Source organism: Durio zibethinus, chromosome 9, assembly GCF_047325235.1.
Source record: "Durio zibethinus cultivar Kanyao isolate XHJ-2024 chromosome 9, ASM4732523v1, whole genome shotgun sequence".
Taxonomy (NCBI): Eukaryota; Viridiplantae; Streptophyta; class Magnoliopsida; order Malvales; family Malvaceae; genus Durio; species Durio zibethinus.
The window spans coordinates 25,357,072-25,379,212 of NC_143170.1; the positions used below are offsets into that span (position 1 = coordinate 25,357,072).

Consider the following 22,141-nt stretch of genomic DNA (forward strand, 5'->3'; position numbering starts at 1 on the left):
GAATAATAGGGCTTTAATACCATGTAAAGGCAATTAAAATGGAAGAAGATTCATTACTTATTTATTACAGTGTAAGGATTATATACGACAAACTATATTAGAAAATAAAGAGAATGAAAAGTAAATCAAAGATCTATATTTGGTACAAAATTAGGCCTATAACTATATACAAATTTGGTTTATTATTGACTAATATGGTTGCTTGAATTATGATAGATTATAAAGGATAGGAGTTGATACCCTGAAAAAATACTCCCATTTCAATTATATATGATTGCAAAAATGTTTAATAAAAAGTGATAAATCATAAGCATGTATATAATCGTTAAGTTGTTATAATCATTAAGTTAATTGAAATTATAAATAAAATCATATTTAAATTTATTTTTTAATTATATAATTAAATTTATTAAATATACACTATTTATTCAATTCGATAGAAAAATCATAGTATCTAATACTTAAAAATAAAATTTTGTTGCTCAATACATATTTTAATTATTATATAAAATATAAATAAAATAAAAAATTTATTTAATAGACTAATAATGGAATTTTTTTAATTTAACAAGTCAAATTAACAAAGTAATATATGCCTCATTTATTTTTAATTATTTTTTATTTTTTAAATTACCTTAAAAAATATATATCATTTTATTAACTATGCTTGTAAAATTATAAAATTTCACTATCAATATATTTGATAATTTTTTAATAAAATATGCACTCTTTATTGTGTCCAATGGAGCTATAACTTATAAAACTTACATATGAAAATTCTTGTAAAACATATCAGGATCCAAGTCCATAATCCATACAAAAAAATTTTTATAATTGTAATTATAATACAAATTATTATCCAAACACATTATTAATTATTAATTAAATTAAATTAAACTAATAACAAAAGAATGCAGCCAATGTCATATCCAAAATCAATCATTTACTATAAGACATGTGTGGATCATTTTTTAAAAAATTATAATTATTAATTGATTATTTTTCAATTAAACAAAAATAAATGAAAATAGTTTTTTAATTATCACGTGGAAAACCACATGTAAAGAAAACAATCCCTTTTAAGAATTGTTTTAATAATAATAATAATAATAATAATAATAATAATAATAATAATAATAATAATAATATATAAATTATAAAAAAAATTTAAAAATTGTGTCAATTATCAAATAGCTTCAAAGGAGATTATTTTTAATATAAGGTATATTAAAAATAATATAAAATTTTAAAAAAAATTCATGTGACATGGAATTGTTTTTAAGATATGGTAAAGTTTTGGCAGACTAAATTAACCAGGGCCTACGTAGTTGTGGGCCATTGTAATGCAGAAATATGTGACAAATGGGTTCCTGTTTGAGTATACGTTACGTAAATCAGAAGTATTTTTGTGAGCAATTCCCATCCTCAAAGTCTCTTTATATGCTGAGAGTGCCTGTGCCCTCCAATTTCAAAACTCCCCACAAAGAGAGTCTTCAAAGGAGCAAGAAGCAAGGTTTAATTCTTCATGTCTAGCCATGGATCAAGAGCTTCAAGCAGAATCACAGATGATGAGCTCATTGCTCTCATCTTAAAACTACAAACATTGCTGCCACAGCTGAATCATGCGCAATGCCAGGGTAGAACCTATTAATGAAATATAAATCCACAACTGAAACCCCTTTGCATCAAGAGAATAAAGTTGTGCTGCGTGGGGATTTGCACGTGAATTTTTTTTTTTTATGCCTATATTATGCTTGGGAAGATTTTCAAGGGGGCAAGACTAACCATTGTTTCTATGGTTTTATTTTCCGTAGGTATCAGCAACAAAGGTTTTGATCGAAACATGCAGTTATATCAGAAGACTACAGAAAGAGGTAGATGATTTGAGTGAAAGACTATCTCAACGTCCAGGTTCCATGGATATAACTAGTTTTGATGCAGAGATTCTTAGAAATTTGCTGCAGCAGTAAAGGCCCAAGTACTACTTCCAGTTCTCTTTCTCAACAGTTTGTCTGAAATAGTTTCAACAACAGACAAAAACATGTGTTTTTGCCCCTGTGCAACTGTCATGTTTCATTGTTCCTTAATTATATCCAAGTTTGACTGGGATTGCGAGAGCATGCACTTAAGAATATAAACTATGTATATCAAACGTAAGTGTTTCCATGCTTCACATTCTTCCTTGTTTGTCCTTAATAAACTCAAAAAAAAAAAAAAATGTTATGGTTTTGGGGCCCCATTTTACTAGAAAACATTAGCTGCCAAAACCAGTTTCTTGGGAGTTCTTACTTCAACTAACAATAATCTTTGCAATTCCCCACTTCACTCGATTACTACTTCTAGTCATATATATAGTAAACAGTTCCTACTTTCAATCTGCAGTGAATCTCCCATTTTCCCAAGAGACGAGGAAATGGAAATAAGAATGACTTAATGAATTACTAGGTTGGGATGAGAGCCTTGAGAGGTTGGTAAGAGATTATCGCTTCAAGCCATAACACTCCTTATATCCCCAAAACCGCAGTAATACTAGTAAAAAGTATTGGAAGAACAAACAAAAGGATATTGAACAGTGGGGCTTCAGCATTTCTTTGAGGAGACCATATAAAAATAAAATTTGTAATTTGAAAATTTTTATTAGCTTATAATATGATATTATTTTATCGAAAGTTATGAAAACATATGTGAACTATAACATTTCATATTGTAATCATAAACAACATACATAAAAATTCAAAAATTGAAATAAAAAATATAACTATTAAAAATAAAAGAAATTCAAATATTTTATTTAAAATATGTAACTTGTTAAAATTTTCAAAACTTACATGTAGATAGTACATTCACAAAGCTCTTAAATAAATTGTAGTTCTAGTTTTGAGTTTTAGTTGTAGTTCTTATGATGTATAAATCATTTTTCCTTGTAGACTTCACAAATTTTATTTAAAAATGTATATACCTTGTCATTTATTTAGTATTAAAGTGTTTATACTATTTAATTAATAACACTATAATAAATAATTTATTTTATAAAAAAATTTCATAGTTTACAAATATATTCAATTGTACTAAAATTTTTGTTTTATTGAAGACAGTTTAAATTTTTATTAAACTTGAAAAATAAATAATACTCAAGATTTTTTAAAAAAAATTAATAAGTTAGAAATTTATAAATAAAAATTAAAATAATTCTATTATCATGAGGAGGCTATTCATTAATTTTGAGAAATATATTTAAAAAATTAATTGAAAATATTAAATGGCTAAAGAACTTTTAAAATTCTTGGGGCCATGGTCCCCTCATTCCCCTATGTGGCACCGCTACTGATATTGAAATATGAAAAAGATAGCTTTAATTTGATGGTAACATCCATGGAATGGAACCATCCAGATTTCATAGCGCAACGAAACAAAGCAAACAAGTACTATTATTCTCCCTTACTTCTGCCATGTTTCTGATGCTAAGTTGCATGCTTAATTCATAAATGTAGGTCCTAAAAAAATTTCTATTAATTAACAACATCACATACAAATATATATAATAGATGTAAAGGGAGGTAAGGGGAACCCTTCAGTTAGTTTTGCCTGTCTTTGTATGAGCAGTTTTTTTATATATATTCTAAATAGACACCTCTAATAAAAAAATCTTAGATCCGCTATTGCTAGATTCATCCCAAAGAGGAATGTATATATGCCTATGTATCAGCATGTAGAAATAAATTTGTATTTCACTTCAAGGGGTTATGATCTGTCAAAAACTAGCTGCTGGAGTGGAATGAGGATTCAGGAGGCAGAACTGTATAAAGCCCTCCAATAATCTAGTAAACACCCCAGTCCCCAGCACTCCGAAATTGGCTGCTGTGGCCAGAAGTTAGCTATTGAAAGGAATAGTAACTCTAATTCCACATTTTGGTTCACGATTGGAAAAGGTGAACTGCTTCGTAGTCTTAGCATTCAAAAGCAATACTATTTGCTTTATCTGCTATCGGAATTCAAGATTTGAAAATTTCGCCATAGGAAATGTTTGTAAACTTGAACAAGAAATTAACAAGCAAACTTAGCAATAAATGGTAGGACTCTCCATAGAGTTAAAAATTTTCATGGTACAGCCACTATGGAAACATTCAGATTCCAGTCACACATTGCCAACTTGGAACAATTTCAGAAAATTATATAAGGGCAAAAAATTAAAAAGCGTTGGTTCAGTTAGGGTCAACCCACGCAGCCATAATCCTTCCACTGCCAAGAGCGGGAGGTTTTCGGTGCTGCTCTGTGATTCCAGAATCACGCAGTGCCCTCCGCTTTAGGATTGACGAGACCCAGAGCCTTCGCTTCGAATCCCATGGCTCAACTTCTCGCTTGAAATGGAAAGGCCAGACACAAGCCTCTAGGGTCGGACTGCGTAATTAGAACCCCTATGTTCAAACACTTTGTTCCCGCTTGGGTTACAATCTTGCGAGAGTAAGCTCAGCGAACCCGAGTTAGGGCTTACGCTCAATATAAATAACAAATATGTCTTGAGAGTACGCGACGCGGGATTTGGTTCCCTTTTCTGAAAGCATCTTATCGGGGTAGTGAATTTTGAGGCCTTCTCTGAAACTTCAAATGAATGTTGAAAGTAAGTATTGATGATTAGCAAAGATACCCATGGTATGGTTAAGTGAAAAATCTAGGGATTTCTAGTAGAAATAGAAGCAACCGGTCTTGAACAAGACCGTGTTTATGCTGACTTTGTCACTCAAATAGTTGCTAATGGTAGCTCGAACTTTGATCAAATTAACTAAACTATTTTCTTTTTACAAGCAAACACCCATTGGATGTAAACATTTAAAATAGAACGGCATCGTTTTGCAAACACACATCGAAGCATATTGTTAATGTAATTTTTTGATCAAATTATGAAAATAGTTTGTGTTTTATTAAAATTTGAAATTTAATTTTTTTACTATAATTAATAAAAGTATAGTACTCATATTATTTTAATCGATAATTTTATTTCAATTATTAACTTCATTAAATTTTTATTATTAAAATTATTGACATGACTATTAGTTTGATAACATAGGCATTGACATGTTGAGGTTAATTTTATTAATGTAACATTAACTTTATTGATGTGATAATATAAATGAATAAAATCAGTTATTAAATTATGCAAATAGTTCATATACTCATACCAAATTTAAATTTTAACCTTTTAGTATAATTTATAAAAATCTCATCATCGTAAAAATTAAATTTGATAATATTATTCAATTACTAAATATTAAAAATATTTAATTTTTTTAAAAGTATTTGATTTTATTAGATAAATTCAAAAGTGAAATTTAAATTTTTTAAAAATAATATATACTATTTTTAAAAAATAAATTTAATATTTTTAAAATAAAAAAAATATAAATAATTTAAATTTTTTATTTTTTTAAATTGAAATCCGATTGTTAAAAAATTCAAGAAATATAATTTTTTAAAAAGTTAAAATATTATAAAATTGTTTAATTTAATGTTTTTAAATTTTTCAAAAAAAGCTTTAAAATAAAAAAAATTAAATTTTTAAAAAATTTTAAAAAATTTTCTTTTAGAATTTTTTAATTTTAAAATTTTAAAAAAAAAAAGATTAGAGTCACGTAAGCAAAATTAATGGAGAGTAATTAATCTTATTACTAATTAGACTAACATTATCAAATTCAAGTCGTACGAGGATAAGATTTTTCACTAATTTTACTAAAAAGACTAATGTAATATTTGATTTTAGTACACAAAGTCATTTTTTACTTTTATTTTTTTGGAAAATAAAAAAAAATGAATGAAAACATGTTTATTAATTGAAAATGAAAACAAATTTTTATAAAAGAAAAATGAAAATGGTCTAAAATATGAAAATAAAAAAGATGTTCTTAATTATGAAAATAAGAGATATACATTACTTTTTTTTATATATTTTGCAAGTTATCATATTTGAATACTTTTTAATGTCATTAATTAATTAATATATATTATATTTATAATTTGATGTCATTAATATTAATGTCATTTAATATTTTATTTATTTTTTTGTTTTACATTTTTAGAAAATAATTTTTATTTTCGTTTACCAAATGTATTTTTCAAACCAAATAAAAAAATTTAAATTTCGTATGAATATAATAATCAATTGTATTATTTAACAATTAATTTTATTCATCTATGTTATCATTTTAGCAATATCAATACCATATCAATAAAATTAACACTAACATCATTTAGTCAACATCATGTTGATATTTTTTAACTATAAAAGTTAATAAAATTTCTTATTAAACTAAAATTATTAAATTAAAATAATATAACGATTACATTTCTATAAATTATAATAAACGATTTAATTTCAAATTTCCATAGAATATACATCAATTGATCTAATTTTTCTTACATATATCTAATACTAAGTTAAACTTATATTAAGAATATCCACTTTTAGATAACAAAATAACCGACCTAAGGCTTCAAAAAGGTGATGGTTCAATTAGGATCAACCCACATAGCCATGGTGGTTCCTAATGGCAACGGCCTGTCATCCTTCCACTGCAAAGAGAGGGAGGTTTTCGCTGCTCTGTGAATCCAGCCTCACGCGGTACCATCCACTCTAGGAGCCACGAGACTCAGAGCCTTCGCACAAGTCCCAGTGCTCAACTCCTTGCTTGGAACGGGCAGGCCAGTGAAGAGCTACAGCAGAACCGACTCGGTGAATTGAGCCAACGTTCCATCACCCTCACGCCCCCACTTGGGTAACAAGCTGACGTTATCCAGCTCGGCGGGCAGCGGGGGTCTTTGCGCTTCACTTAACAACCACTTATACTATTCAGTGCCCAATGTGGGATTTGCTTCCTTTTTTCAAGTAAATCTTGTGGACTGGTGATTTTGAGGTCTTATCTGAAGCCTAAAATCTCTGTTCTAGTCAAGACTGATGATTGCCAAAGCTCAACTACATTTGTCCGCATGGCTAACCTAGGGATTACCTAAAAGAAATGAAGGCGACCGATCTCAACAGAGCTCTCTTTTCGCCACCTTTATCACACCATACAAGATTGTATTTTGCTTTTTCTTTTTTTGGATAGTTACATCACACGGTTGCTGGCTTGAACAGATAAATCGACATTAAACATTAGTTTAGGCAACTTCTTGAAAATTAAACAGTGTTTGCAACTCTGGAGTAATAAACTCCAATCATATCAGGGTACAAAATAGCAGAAAGTTCAGCAGAAGCGAACTTAAAACTCAAAAGAAAGGACGAAATTGCAAGAAGTTTTCTGTTCTGGCTAGGAGATCAGCTGCTTTGTTTCTTCTATAAAGCAGGGGATAATTTTGGAGCTTTGCAATATGTGCTAATACCAAACATTATGTGATATCCCATTATCATCTCTCATTACTCCTTTAGCCCCTGGACTACTTGAAGAAGAGCCATTTGATTTCAATTTAGTCCATCCCTCAAAATATTTATAGGAAGAGAAAGGGAAGTGTATGCTTATAGAATCAAGTACTTTTCTTTAAAGAATCTGGCTTTTCAGAGGTAGCAGCAGCAACAAATGAAAATCAGAAAGTGCAAATACAATTTGATTCAAGCCAAGCGAACAGGGAAGGATGCAGAGTGGGGGCACTGGGGGCAGTTGCCTCCACCGAGATCTTTATCCCTTCCAAAATATATTATAAAAATATTTAAAAAGTTTAATTCCTTTATAATGTCTCCACTCAAAAATATACATAACATATGTAAAAATCAAACTTATATTAATTGGTAGTGATAGATTTATAAATAAAAAATTTATTTTAAAGTTATTATAAAAAAAAAAAAGGAGAATTGATTGTAAATAAAAGTAACAGATTTTTTATTTTCGTCCATTTTCTCTACTTTTGCAACTTTCAGGTTTTCAAACAAAAACAGGCAGAATCAAAGAAGAAAATTAAAGAAGTAAAAAAAAAAAAAGTCTTTAAATTAAAGAAATAAATTACAAGTTGGTTATCTTTTTCTTCCAACAATATACTCAAGTAAGTTATATTTTTATATTTTTTTATAATTTGTCAATCAATTTTTTTATATATTTTTATATATGGTGTTTATTTACTATTTGAAATTTGTTATATTGATGAAATAATTTGATCATGTATTCATGTTATTGATAGCATTTGTATTTTTTTTTATCATGTTTGAATTTTTTTATGTTTTATATTTTTTTTTATTTTTTTAATTATTACTCATTTGGCTAATAACTTTAAGTTTGGTAAAAATTAATTTTTATATGGAGATTATAAAATTAGTTAGAAGTTCTATTCAATTTCTTTATAACAATATAGTTATAGTATATGAATTATATTTCTACTCATATATTTCAAATATAGGGTCAGTTGATCTTTATTAACATGCATAATTATATCTTAAATATGTGTTATTATTATTTATAAATTACATAAACTAAACTATTTAATTTAATTAGTTATGAAAAAATATCTTATTAAGAAGAAATCAATTTTTTAAGAATCATTTGAAATCAATACTAGTGGCATACAAAATTGTACAAAGCAAGTTCATGTTGAATTAAATTTAAACTATTTTCCTTTAGATCTTGGGTTATGAAAAAAATTTTGGACTATAATGCTAATGATAGAGAGAAGGTTCAAAGAGCTTATTTGCAAAGAAGTTCATGTCAACCTTATGAACATAATATTCCTTAAAGAAAATTGGAAAGGCATTACGTCATTTTATTTCTACGTAGTTCAAAGATTATGCTGATTGGTTGTAATATAGTATAGAGAAGGATGTCGTTTTTTGTTTATGTTGTTATCTTTATAGAACATATATTAGAAAACAAACAGGTGTCGTAACGGTTTTCGGACCGCTAGATGTAAAGAATTTTAAAATTGAGAAAATAAAAGGGGAGTCGCCACCAATCTGTTTTAGGATATGATTGGTCACCCAAAAATTTATCTTTTTAATAAAGCTCTAAAAATAGGTTTAAAGTTTATCAAAAAGATAAATTTCGGTCTACGAAAATCAAGTTGGGTTATGTGTGGGGAAGGATTAGCACCCCCACAATGCCCATAAATTAGTACCATTTAATCATGTGTTATTTTCGATGTTGGATAAATTAGTTTTGACTCAAAATTTAATACTAATTTCCTTCATTTAAAAAAATATTTTTTGCTAAAATTTTTTATTTAGAAATATTAAGAAAATCTTTAAGTTAAAGAATTATCTTAAAATTCTCCAACATCTAGGCAGAATTTAAGATAACTCTTTTCACTCGAGATTTAATACAATATCCCTTAAAATGAAATAACACTATTTATAGAAGATAATTGTTGGTGACTCTCCAACATCTAGACAGAGTACAAAAAATTATTTCCTTCGAAATGTTATTTTTGTTTTATTTTATAATATTAAAAAAAATTTTAAAATGTATTATTCATTTTTGTTATGAAACACTTTATCATCCGGTAGTAACTAAAAATAAAAGACAAAAGGATGCAAATGATTGCCAACAATAACATGCTAATGTATGTATGCGAATGAATATTATGTATGATGAAATGCAATTTTAAAGTTAGGCTCTTAAGTATAATGAGACCACTCCGACTCTCCATCATCTAGGTAGAGCTTAAGTGTGACTATTTATATTTAACATCCCTCTTTTATTATTACTTTTTATTTATTAATCCCACTATTAATGCGAATTAAGAATTCATGTAAAAAAAAATTTATGAAATAAAGTTTCCTAAATACCCCATTATTTAGGTGGCGTTCGAGAATAAATCATTTCATGTGAGATTTTCACACATATCCTTGAAGTTTCAGAATAATTAAGGACATAAGTTTAGTGTTTTAGGGGGTTTGGAGTTTGAACAATTTTTTTTTTGTGATGGTTTGGAATTGCGTACCAAATTTGAGATTTTTGGATTTGAATTTTAAGATTTTGGATTTTAGGGTTCAGGATTTTGGGGTTTGAAATTTTGGATTTTGAGGTTTTGGTTTAAAAAAAACGCAAACATCTTTAAAAATCTCTAACATCTAGGTGAACTTTTGGAGCAAGTTCGATTGTTATAATTTTCAAGAAAATAATTTTTTTACTAAAAACAGTTAATATTAGTTTACTTAGTTTTAATATTATTTATTATATCTTTTTTAATAATAATTCTTCAACATTTATGCGAAATTATCATTATTTAAAGTACGATTGTATTCCCTCCAACATCTAGGCAGAAAATTTTTTTTATTATTATGTCATTTTATGCATATTTTATTATTTTTATTTAATACTTGGATTATTTAAAAAATATTAAAATGAATTTAAAATTTTAAAATCATTTGAATTATTATTATTGTTATTGTCATTTAACCATTATTATTGTTAATTATTATTATAAAACAAAATTTTATTCTAATAAACTGTAAAAGTTTTAAAACATATATAAATAACAATAATAATGTTAAAAAGTATATAAATAAATAATATATAACAATAAAAATAATAAAAAATTTTGAAAAAAAATTTTTTTTTCTTGAATCGAACCAGTCAACAGTCAGGTCAACGTCGGTTCGACTGGAAGGAAAAAATGACGGTTCAATTGAACTGGTTGAGTGGTGGTTTAGCACGGGTTCAATTGAACCGATTCAGGGCTGTGAAAAAGGCAGGTAGGCGCAGATTCAAGGTCGGATCCGGGTTCACGCGCAAATCTTCTCCTTAAGCAAAATGATGTCGTTTTACTGCTTCAGCTTCTATATAAAAGTTAACTTTTTTTTGTTTCATTTCATCTTTCCTTTCAAAAAAAAAGTTTCAGCCTCCAAAAATTCTCTCTAGCTTTGCCAGAGTTCAATGTCTGACTGTCGCGCTGGCCGTCGCCTGGATCACCACCGACGTTCACTGTCAGTGGTCGTCGATAGCCAAAAAATACCAAAACATACCAAAAGACTCTCTTTGATGTACTTTTTTTGGATTTGATCTTTCTTTTACATAAAACAGCCCCAATCAACGTAGATCCAGGCTCAAAGTTTCTATATTTCTTTCTCTTTTTTTTTTTTTAAAAACCAAAGCTAGTTTTTTTATTATTTTTTTTAAAACAAAACTAATGATGATTTCTTCTATTTGCAAGTAGCTTGGCACTGGGTTCCTCCCTGCGGGGAAGACTGTTGTTGTTTTGATTTTTTTTATGTTTTTTTATTTTCTGGTGAGTAAGGGTTTTATGGGATGTTTGGGTGAAACATTTCATAGGGTGTTTGAAGGCTGGGTAGCCTGGGCATGTGAAGGGCAGGGTGTCTATGTATCTGAGCTTAGGGGTGTTTTGTGTTCGAAATTTTGGGTTTTTGGGTAACCGAAGCTTGAAAAAGAAATGGGGTGTTTGAGGGTAGTGTCTCTGGTGGGGGAGTGTGTCTGAGAGCCTGGAGGTTTTTCCGGCGTCCAAAGATTTATGTCCTAGAAAAGTTAAGGGGTTAGAGTATGGTGGTGGAGTTGAGGGGTCCTGGGTGTTTGAAGGTAATGTGTCTGGTGTGTTCAAAGAATTAGGTTTTTGGGTCACCATAGCTTGAAAAGAGAAATGAGTGTTTTAAGGCATCTAAGTTTGTGTTTTTGAGAGCTTCCTCTACCTGAAAGGGGAGGAAGCTGGGGCTTTAAGGATCTAGAGATCTAGGTGGCTGTAGATGTCGTTAGGGTAGGCTGTAAGGGTGGTTGTAAGTGTCTATAAGGTGATTGTAGGTGTCCGTAGGGCTCTAGTGAAAAGGTGGCTGGTCTAATGGGACTGGTCTGGTTAGGTCACAAGCGTGACTAGTTTGATAGGACTGGGGTGGTTGGTTTGATGAGACTGGGTGGCGGTGCCGTACACCAGCAGCCTTGTTTTTTATCTTTTTTATTAATTTTCTTTTTTTTTACTTTTGTATTTTTTTCAATATTAAACTAATATTAATATTTTATTATCAATATTTTTCTATTATTATTAATAGTTTAATATTGATAAACAGAAACAAAAAATGTGATTTAAAGCATCAATAAAACCGAATAAAATTCGATGTCTACAACAGGTGGTGATTGTTTTCTTTTAAATGGATTCACAAATTGGAAAAAAGAAAGAAATATTTGATATTCATGTTGAAGGTCTTAATAGTTCTCATAACAAAGCTTGGAAGTGTTGTCAAGATTTGCTAAATCAAAAGCAACATATTCAATTTGCTTTTGCAAAACAATTTGATCAAGCACGAAAATATTATCGAGTTCGCTTAACTGTAACACTTGATTATATTTGTTTTCTTTTATATCAAGGTTTGGCATTTTGTGGTAAAGATAAAACTGAAAATTTTCATAATCAAGGAAATTTTCTTATGTTTCTTAGATTTCTTGCCAATTATAATGAAACCATCAATAGTATTATCTTGGAGAATGCATTGAAAATTTCAAAAATAATAGTACATGTTATTCAAAAAGATCTTGTTCGTGCTACAACAATTGAGACTACCAATACTATCATGGAAGATTTTGGAGATGGATTATTTTTTATTTTACTTGATGAATCTCGTGATGTTTCAATCAAAGAATAATCTACTATTGTTTTACGCTATGTGGATTATAAAAGGCATGTTATTAAACATTTTTTTGGTATAATACATGTCAATGATACAAACTACTTTGTCAATTAAAGCAACTATTGAAGCATTAGTCTCTAAGTATAATTTGAGTGTGTCAAGAATTCGTGGCCAAGGTTATGATGGAGCAAGCAATATGTAAGGTGAATTCAATGGATTGAAAACTTTGATCATGAAAGATAATGCATCATTTTGTTATATTCATTGTTTGTTCATCAACTTCAATTGACACTTGTAGTTGTGACAAAGAATCATGTTCAAATTGCATTACTTTTCAACATTGTGACAAATGTGGTGAATATTGTCGGGGCTTCATGTAAACGAAAAGATGTTCTTCAAGAAAAACAACTTGATAAAATTGTTGAGGCTTATGAGTGATGAACTTTCTACGGGAAGGGGTTTAAACTAAGAAATAAGTCTTCAACAAGCTGGGGATACACAATGGGATTCACATTATGAGACTTTGATAAATTTGATCCTTATGTTTAGTTCTATCATTTATGTGCTTGAAATTGTTGTGGAAGATGGAATAGATTAGAGTAAAGCGGTGAAACTTCTTCCTTATTAGATTTGACTCAATCTTTTGACTTTACTTTCAACTTATATTTGATAAAAAAATACCTTGGGGATTACAAATGATTGTCCTTAGCATTACAAAGACGAGATCAAGATATTGTGAATGCGATGGCATTAGTAAAGGTAGCGAAGCAATGACTACAAACGATGAGAGATGATGGATGAAAATTTTTGCACAAAGAGGTTTCTTTATTTTATGAGAAAAACAATGGATGATATGTTTGTAACTCGTGGAAGACCTCAACGTAATGCTCTAACAATGACAAATTTACATTATTATCAGGTTGAGTTGTTTTATATAGTAATTGATCAAGTTGAGTTGTTTTATATAGTAATTGATATCCAAATTTAAGAGCTTAACAATCGTTTAATGAAATGAATATGGAGTTATTTCTTTGTGTGGCTTCTTTAAATCTTTGTGATTCTTTTGTAGTTGTTAATAAGAGAAAGTTAATTCATCTTGCTCAATTTTATCCGGCTAAATTTTCTAATGTTGAGCTATTAGTTCTTGACAATCAACTTGAAACTTACATTATTAATTTAAGATCTCATAATGAATTTACAAGTTTGAAAAGTATTAGTGACCTTTCCATGAAACTTATTGAGACAATAAAACATTTTGTGTATCCATTGATATACTTACTTGTGGAATTAATTTTGATATTATCAATTTTTACTGCATCAGTTAAAAGAGCTTTTTCTACTATAAAGATTGTGAAGTACTGTTTGTACAATCTAATAGGAGATTCTTGGATAAATGACTGTTTGGTTACATATATAAAGAAATATATTTTGTAATATTAATAATAAAAAGATTTACAATGCTTTCAAAATATGAAAAGTCATAGAAAACAATTATAATATGTTATTTTTATATATACTAAAATAATTTTTTTTATGCATGTTAGTTAACTTATATATATTTAGTATTATATATATTTTTGCCCACTGAATATAAATCCTGGATCCGTCGCTGCAAGCAAAAAAGTCATTCAGTCCAAAAGAGTTATGGCACTAGAGAAACACCAGACAGTCTGGGCAAGAGTATATCTCTCAAAATATTCAGGGCATCTTGAATACTATCAAGACGTAAATCACATTTAGAAGAGCTATATTTTAGAAGGCAATCTGTTGGGAAGAGCAAACTAAAGAATAGAATTGCTGTCAATCGATAGCAGGAGATTTCCAAAAGCCAATTCCAGTTTCAATCATCAGGGGCACTTCTCCCACCATGCTTCTGGCAATATCTCATGCAAATTTGAGACAAAATCCTCCTTTTACAAGAGAAATTCCAGGCTGGAGAATCTCTACCATTAGCTGTATGATGCTGAGGGTATCTCAAAGGATACAGAAGGAAAGTTCAAAGATAAAATAAAATTGATATAAGATCTCAACAGCAAATTGAAATAAATTCCAGGACATAATTTTGGAATAACAAAACAGATATTAATTTAAACCTGTAAAATTTACACATTTATATTTGCAACACCTTACAAATGCATAACAATAACCCTACATATGAAGACCAGAAATTTAAAGCAAACGTAGCAAAAAAAAAAAGAACATTTCAGTGCATAGTGCGACAAAACTTCTGTCGAAGGTGTTGCATATTAGCAACAATAGCCAAACTGTTACTAATAGACTCTTTACAGCTTTGAACTTGAGATTTGACTTTACCAGCAACCGTCGATCCCATCTCTTCCAACCCATCATTGCACGTGTCCTGATCAGACATTGCGGCACTAATCCAAGTCTGGATATCACTAATCTTCTCCTTGGTCAACAGTAGCTCCTTCCCAGAACCCCCCTTCATTACCAACGCCGAGTCATTGAGTCGGTTCAGCGCGTCATCAAACAAGGTTATACAGTCCTTTAAAGCAGGCTGAAAATGGAGATCGTTGAGGGATTTGAAGGATGAAGAGAGGTTCGAGAGATGGGTGATGGCCAATTGGAGAGAGAGGCTCAGGATGGTTTCTGGGTCAGGTTTTGTAGAGGCGTTGAGAGAAGACAGAGCTGTGAAACAGGACTCCGGGTACCTAGTCACGTTGCAGATCGTCCTGATTGAGTCTGTGTGCGTAGGTTCTTTGATGGGTTTCAGCATCAACGGAGCAAGCGTTAAGCCGATGACCAAAGTGAAGAGGAGGACTGCAGAGATGGTTATGGCGGTTGAGGCAGGTCTTTGAGTGATTCTTTGGTGATGGTTTTGGTTTTCGAGGTGGCTTACTTTGTCATAGCCTTTGAAGAAGTTAACGGAATCCATGTCGAGTTTCTTCTGTCTTGTTTTCGTTTGACGATACGGTCAGAACCTAAAGGAAGTTACATGTTTTGGGGTTTTTAAGGTCCGGTCTGGATTGTTAGAATCTTTGACTCTGTGGATTGGATTTGGAAGGAAATGACTTCAAAAAAGATGTGACCAAAGTTTTCATTATTTATTGGGTTTTACTTTTCGTTGGACGCGGATTTTTTATCCCGCAGGCAGCAACTGTGGGTCAAATAGTTACGTGCCCATAGCAATTAGAAGATAGATAAAAACAATTAGACAATCTCTTTATACATATATATATATATATATTATTATTCACAATTGTGATTTCAAATTAGAATTGAATAATGGCCTCCGATTGTTTCAAAAAAAATAATTTTTACATTTTTAGGTATTTGTTTGGTAAAAAATTAATTGATCAACAAAAAATAATTTACTGATAAATAAAAAACAAGATTTTTTTTAAAAAAGTTATCTTATGAATTTAAAAAGAAAAAAAAAATTTTGAAAAAGAACTATCTATTAACATAATTATTTACTAATACTTTTGAGTATAATTTTATTTACAAACAATATTATATTAATAAATAATATTATATTATAATATATTAATAAATAACATTATATGAATAAATAATATACTATTAATATAATATCTTAATAAAAAAATTAATAAATAATATTATAATATATTAATAAATAATATAATATTCCTAAATAATATATTAATAAATAAATAATATTATATTAATATATAATATATTAATAAATAATATACTATTAATATAATATACTAATAAATAATATTAAGAAATAATATTATAATATATTAATAACTATTAAATATTATTAATTTAATTAATAAATATTATAATAATATATGAATAAATAATATATTGTTAATAAATAATATACTATTAATATAAAATATTAATAAATATTATTAATATATAATATTATAATATATTAATAAATAATATAAAGAATAATAAATAGTTTTATTTTAAGTATTTTTTATATTAACATATTATTTTAATATTAAATATTATTATTAAAATATAATTATTTTTTAATATTAATAATTTTAATAATAAAAATTTTTAATATATTTTAATAATAAATAATTTTTAATATTTTAATAGTTATATTAATATTATTTGGGAAAATAGATTTTTCAAAAAACAATGAAATAATAGAAAATATTTTTCTTTAACTCATCCAAACAAAAGATAATTTCTTTCTATTCAAAAAATGTAAATATTTTTCAAAAATCATTTTCTGAAAGTCATTTTTTATGAAACAAATTGAGCAATTTCACTTCATTTTAATTTTAAAAGAGTGTTTGGTCTGTAAATTTTAAAATTATTTAATGAATTCTTTTAGTATATATATTAAGTAAATATTATATAAATATATATATATAAACATTATATATATTTATATATTTATATATTAAATAAATATATATATATTTATATGACATTTAACTTACTTAATACATTATGCATAAACTATAAATGAATTTTATAATTTATTAATATATTTAGATCATGTTTGATGCATCAAATGATAAAGAGGATATGATAATAATCATCTTATATTATATTTGATTTGTATCTAAAAAAATGGATAATATTGTAAAAAAAATTAATCATCTTTTTTGTATAGGATAATTCAATCCTCTTAAAGTGAAGAGAATTATTTTTAATTCTTGAGATTAAATTTATGTCTCATTATACTTTTAAAAATTACATTAATAATTTAAATTGTATAAATTTGAAAAAAGATAATTTTGACTAATAAATAAATTATCTTATCCTAATCCTTTTACATAATAAACATAAAATATTATAACATTATTTTTATTTTATTTTATTATAATATTATATTATTATATCATAATTTTATATATCAAACACATCATTTATATCTCGTGTATCAAATATATATAATGTTACAGACTATTTAATATATCTAGTTAATTAAATACATTAATATCATGTTTATATAAGATTATGATAGGATAAAATAAGATAATATTATAAATAAGATTAGATTAAATAATGTCCTCTTATTTTGTGTTTAATCTATGCAAAAATTAAGATAGGATAATTTATTTACTTATCAAAATTATTTTTCTTCAAAATTTATATAACTTAAATTATTGATATAATTTTTAAATATATAATTAGGCACATAAGTTTAATTCCAATAATTAAAAATAATTCTCTCTATTTAAAAAGGATTGAATAATCCTATGTTAATAAGATATTAATCCTCCTATCAATTCTTATCTATTTGTTTAAATACAAATCAAATATGATATAAAATGATTATCATCGTATCCTATCAATAATCCTATGCATCAAACATGACCTAAATATACAAAATACTAAAATTTTTAAACAAAATTTCATAATAGATGATATTTATTAAGAATAGTCGTTTATAAGAACAACTATATATTTTTATAGCTAAGTGTCATCTATTTATATACAACCGACATTTATAAAAATAGTCATAATCTATATATCATATATAATTAACATGTGACATTTATAAATAATATTCAATTGGTCTTTTCTCTATATTGCTTTGAACGACACATAAATAACATGTAATATTCATAAAATCATTTACTTAACATTTTTATAACATATTTATTTAATTTGCAAGAGATTTAATTAAATTAATTTATATATTATACATCTTATTAATTTAGTAAATTAAGTACATAAAATACTGAATTTTTTAATACAAAATTTTATTATAAAACAATATTTGTTAATAACAACTATTGTGTATTTGATTAGAGACTATGATATTAACAAACATCATTTATTGATTTTGGATAAATATTATTTTATCAATTTATTAGACAAATTGATTATGATTTTATTCTAAATAAAAGTAATATACAAAAATTTTTAATACTTGATTACGTTTTAAGAAGCAAAATGTAATATTTGTTTTTTTTTTTTGCAAAAATTAATTAATTATTTTTTTAATATCTTCTCAATAATTACAATGTATGATGAAATATAAATGTTGTTCTTATAGAAATTAAATAATTTTAAAAAGTATTTGTTCATATTATATTTTTACAAATACTTTGATTGCTATTTTTATATTATTGTCATTTTTTATCAACTGAAAATAAATATTTTATTATAAATATTTATTTTATTTCAAATAATTAAAATATTATTAACATAATATGCATACGTTAATAATTTTTATTATTATATTTTTGTTAAATAAAATCAAATTATTTGTAAAAACTCAATCAAAAAATAAATTAAAATAACTGAATTAAACTCAGTAAAATGATAAATAAAATTGAATTAATTTTTATTTTTTGAAAATAAAATTTATCCCTGTGTTGTTAGACATCAAACATTGGGACTTCGAATGCTTGTGTGCATATTAATTGAGTTTTGACTTATGATATTAAATGATATAATAGATCATAAATACTAATTATTTAGGATAAAAATAAGACAAATCTTACTTTTTGTCAAAAATCTTTAAAAATTTCAGAAAATGAGGATTTTTTATTTCAGACTATTTCTTCTTTTTTAACACTGTTAAAATTATTAAATTTTGAAAATTCATAAATCAAACGTAAAAATTATATTACAAAAAATAAAATCTTAGAAAAATCTAAATTCCATAAAGTAATCGTCCCCTAAAAATCCTAGTAAATGCAGTGCTCAGTTATCTAAGGCTGGAGATCATAGGGGATCGCCATCCTATTACTAGGGAGCATTTGGTCCAAAAATCCTACATTGATTTTGGCAATGAGAATCTTCCTATAATATTACTGAAATCACTTTGTGTTCTTATTAATCCAAAATTGAATCAGATCAAATTCTATAAAGATCAATAAATGTTGATATTCTCCGTATCATGTTATGCATTCGTTTGGTTCAGCAGATATACAAGATTTCTATTGACATATTTTACTCAATTGTCTTCTAAAATAAAATAAAATAAAAATATTTTAGGTTGCACTTCCCTCAACAATTACACTTATAAAATGTAAAAAAAAAAAAAAAACATAATTATCAACTAATTATATTACATTAATGTAGCAAAATAATATATTTTTATAGAACATTTAACTACCAACAAAAAAGAAAAGCACCGGATATTACATTAATATACCAAAAACAATATTGTTGAACCTATTAATCTTGAAATGAAGATTATAGTAAAATATCGAAAATATTGGATAAAATCAAAGATATTATTTTGGTGAATTAAAAAGAAAGTGTGGAGGGAAAGTAATAAAGAAATGCTCAAAGAAACAAAGTTGAAAATTACCAAAGAAATGATTTCAAATTTCAAATGATAAGATAAATGTGGTCGATAATTACATTATTATAATGATATTGCAAATATAGTGATGCTGCAAATGATAACAACCGCAATTAGAAACTACTTCAAACATTCTAATAGTACAAAACAATAGTTTGTCAGCTAAGTCATGGCTAACGACATCGTCAACCTGAAAAGGAACTGTTATCATTCATTGCCTTTGAGGCTTTGCCTAACAAGAAAATCACAGCTCACTCTAGGCTTCATTTCTGGATTTTTTTACTAGATCATACTGCTTAATGAGATCTAACACAAAGATCCAATCACAAATCCCTCCAATTTAGAAATGAAAATCTTAATTCCAACCAATATCAACCATGCATCATCCACGGCTTCAAAATCCAAAATTTCCATGCCAAATCAATTAATTGATACTTCAATATAATAAGAAAAAAAAAAGGGGACATTAAGTACAATGTCCATAAAAGATAGCAGATAAAAACTTATGCAAATTAACACCAAAGACATCAATTTGTAAGTCATGTAAAACTAGCTTAGATGAGATAGTCCTACTGTAACTATCCCCAAAAGATCAGAAACCACCCATTACTCATTCTTCATCCTCTTCATCTCCGTCTCCACCAGCGGCCTTCTTGGCAGCTGCCCTCTGATTCCTTCTCTTTACTCTTCCAGGACGTCCACCACCAAACGGACTAGTGAGAGAGAAATCAATGTGCTTTTGTGAATCAACCCTCACCATGAAAGAAGGAATGTTGACCACCTGCCTGCCAACCCTGTACAGCCAGAATAAATTGAGCAGAGTATTGATGGGCAAAAGATAATTATACTGCAATAATATAAACACAAACAGAAAATATTCAAACAGAATAGGATAAACTAACATAATTAGACATCAAATAAAAACAAAATTACTCGTATAAAAATCAAACAAAAATCAAACAAAAATATAGAGCGAGAGAGTTCCAACATCTGACAGCTAATAGATCAATAGTAAAACAATTTGATACAAAAAAGCTAGACGTAGGCATAACCAGAAGCAACAGACCAGAGGAAATTGCCACAATATTTATCCAATATTCAAGTAATAGAGGCAAAAAATTCCCCCATTCAAAAGAAAAAAGTGAACCATTGTTTTGTCCATTTCCTACAATCTAATGATATAATAACCCATATTTTACTACTAAATCATATTGATTTTACAGTTTAACCAGTTACTAGTCATAGGGGATCAAGAAAATTACAATTTATAAAGCTAATCATCCAGAAAAAAGAATGTGTCAGAAACATAATGGAGAAAAGTTGAAACCAATAGCCTTACTTCTAAACTGGCATTAAAAAAAAGTTATAAAAGCTCACCTGATATGCTTCTGCCTGATGAGCACTCGGGCATGGTGGATAGATTTAGCCATACCAGCCTTAAATACAAGAGTCTGAAGGCGGCGCTCAAGGAAGTTCTCCACTGTTAAGGCCAAGACATAATCAAGCTTGTTCTGGCTCTCATCCAAAAGCCCATATCGATTCATCCTGCGAAGAAGGGCCTCACCCTCAAAGATCCGACGTGGGTTTTTCTCATCAAGGGTCAGCAGATCCCTTGCAGCATTTCTGATACGGCTCAAAGCATACTGAACTCTCCAAAGCTCTCTCTTGCATCGCAGCCCATACTCTCCCACCAGCTTCAGCTCAGCATCCAATCGCTCCTTTTCATAAGGACGACGAGGCTTCTTAAATGTCTTCCCATCTGTAATCATTTATAATGTGAAGAAAAAAAATCATAATCCAACATATCATTTATCAAACCAACATATGCACTTCTGCTTTAGACACTGAATTTTGTTAGGACAAAGTCAACACCGTTTTGTTTTTAAGATCAATCAAAACAAATACCCACATTTTTTTTTCTTTTGGTTTATCTGGTTTGTCAACTACCTACGATATCCTTGACCCTCCTCTACCCAACTAGACAACCCTCAATTTACTATGCATATCTAATATAAAATCACAAATAACAAAACCCAATTTCTCTTTTCTATCAAAGAACAAGATCCAACGAAGCTATTAGGCCAAAAGAAAAGAAAAGACAAATCAAAAAGCAACATAAGACCTATGGAAAATATCTAAAGCAGATCAAAGTTCAAAGAAAGATTTGTTAAAGAAATATATAAACAAGAAAAAGACAGTGCTTACAGTTGCGGTAAAATGAGACGTGAACCATGGTTGTTGTTGGGCTGAGGCGCCGTGTCTCTTAACACTGTTGCTCTGCTGCTTTCGTCTACTACGGCGGCAACCGAGGCTATGGGGAGCTTATAAGAGACCTCTAAAAATGTAAAACCCTAATCCTGGAACTCAAAAATTGCAGT

General features: G+C 27.9%; 3 protein-coding genes, 1 non-coding gene and 1 pseudogene across 4 annotated transcripts; 1 reads left to right on the forward strand and 4 right to left on the reverse strand.

Annotated features, from left to right (window-relative positions):
• The first annotated feature begins 1,469 nt into the window (after positions 1-1,469).
• Positions 1,470-2,035, forward strand: LOC149516896 (transcription factor PRE6-like). Its single transcript, XM_089766218.1, has 2 exons — positions 1,470-1,637; positions 1,822-2,035. The coding sequence occupies exons 1-2, from the start codon at positions 1,526-1,528 to the stop codon at positions 1,968-1,970; spliced, it is 261 nt and encodes an 86-aa protein (XP_089622344.1). The 5' UTR covers positions 1,470-1,525; the 3' UTR covers positions 1,971-2,035.
• Positions 2,036-4,190: 2,155 nt separating this feature from the next.
• LOC149516897 (signal recognition particle RNA) lies at positions 4,191-4,472 on the reverse strand (annotated as a pseudogene).
• Positions 4,473-6,489: 2,017 nt separating this feature from the next.
• On the reverse strand, positions 6,490-6,795 carry LOC149516898 (signal recognition particle RNA). Its single transcript, XR_016345438.1, has one exon.
• A 7,809-nt stretch (positions 6,796-14,604) lies between these two features.
• Positions 14,605-15,586, reverse strand: LOC111317423 (pectinesterase 3-like). The gene has a single exon (XM_022919853.2). The coding sequence runs from the start codon at positions 15,438-15,440 to the stop codon at positions 14,748-14,750; it is 693 nt and encodes a 230-aa protein (XP_022775588.2). The 5' UTR covers positions 15,441-15,586; the 3' UTR covers positions 14,605-14,747.
• A 4,584-nt stretch (positions 15,587-20,170) lies between these two features.
• Positions 20,171-22,133, reverse strand: LOC111312450 (small ribosomal subunit protein uS4y). The gene is made up of 3 exons (XM_022912710.2): positions 21,969-22,133; positions 21,141-21,522; positions 20,171-20,557 (listed from the first exon to the last, which is right to left on the reverse strand). The coding sequence occupies exons 1-3, from the start codon at positions 21,994-21,996 to the stop codon at positions 20,374-20,376; spliced, it is 594 nt and encodes a 197-aa protein (XP_022768445.1). The 5' UTR covers positions 21,997-22,133; the 3' UTR covers positions 20,171-20,373.
• Positions 22,134-22,141: the final 8 nt, after the last annotated feature.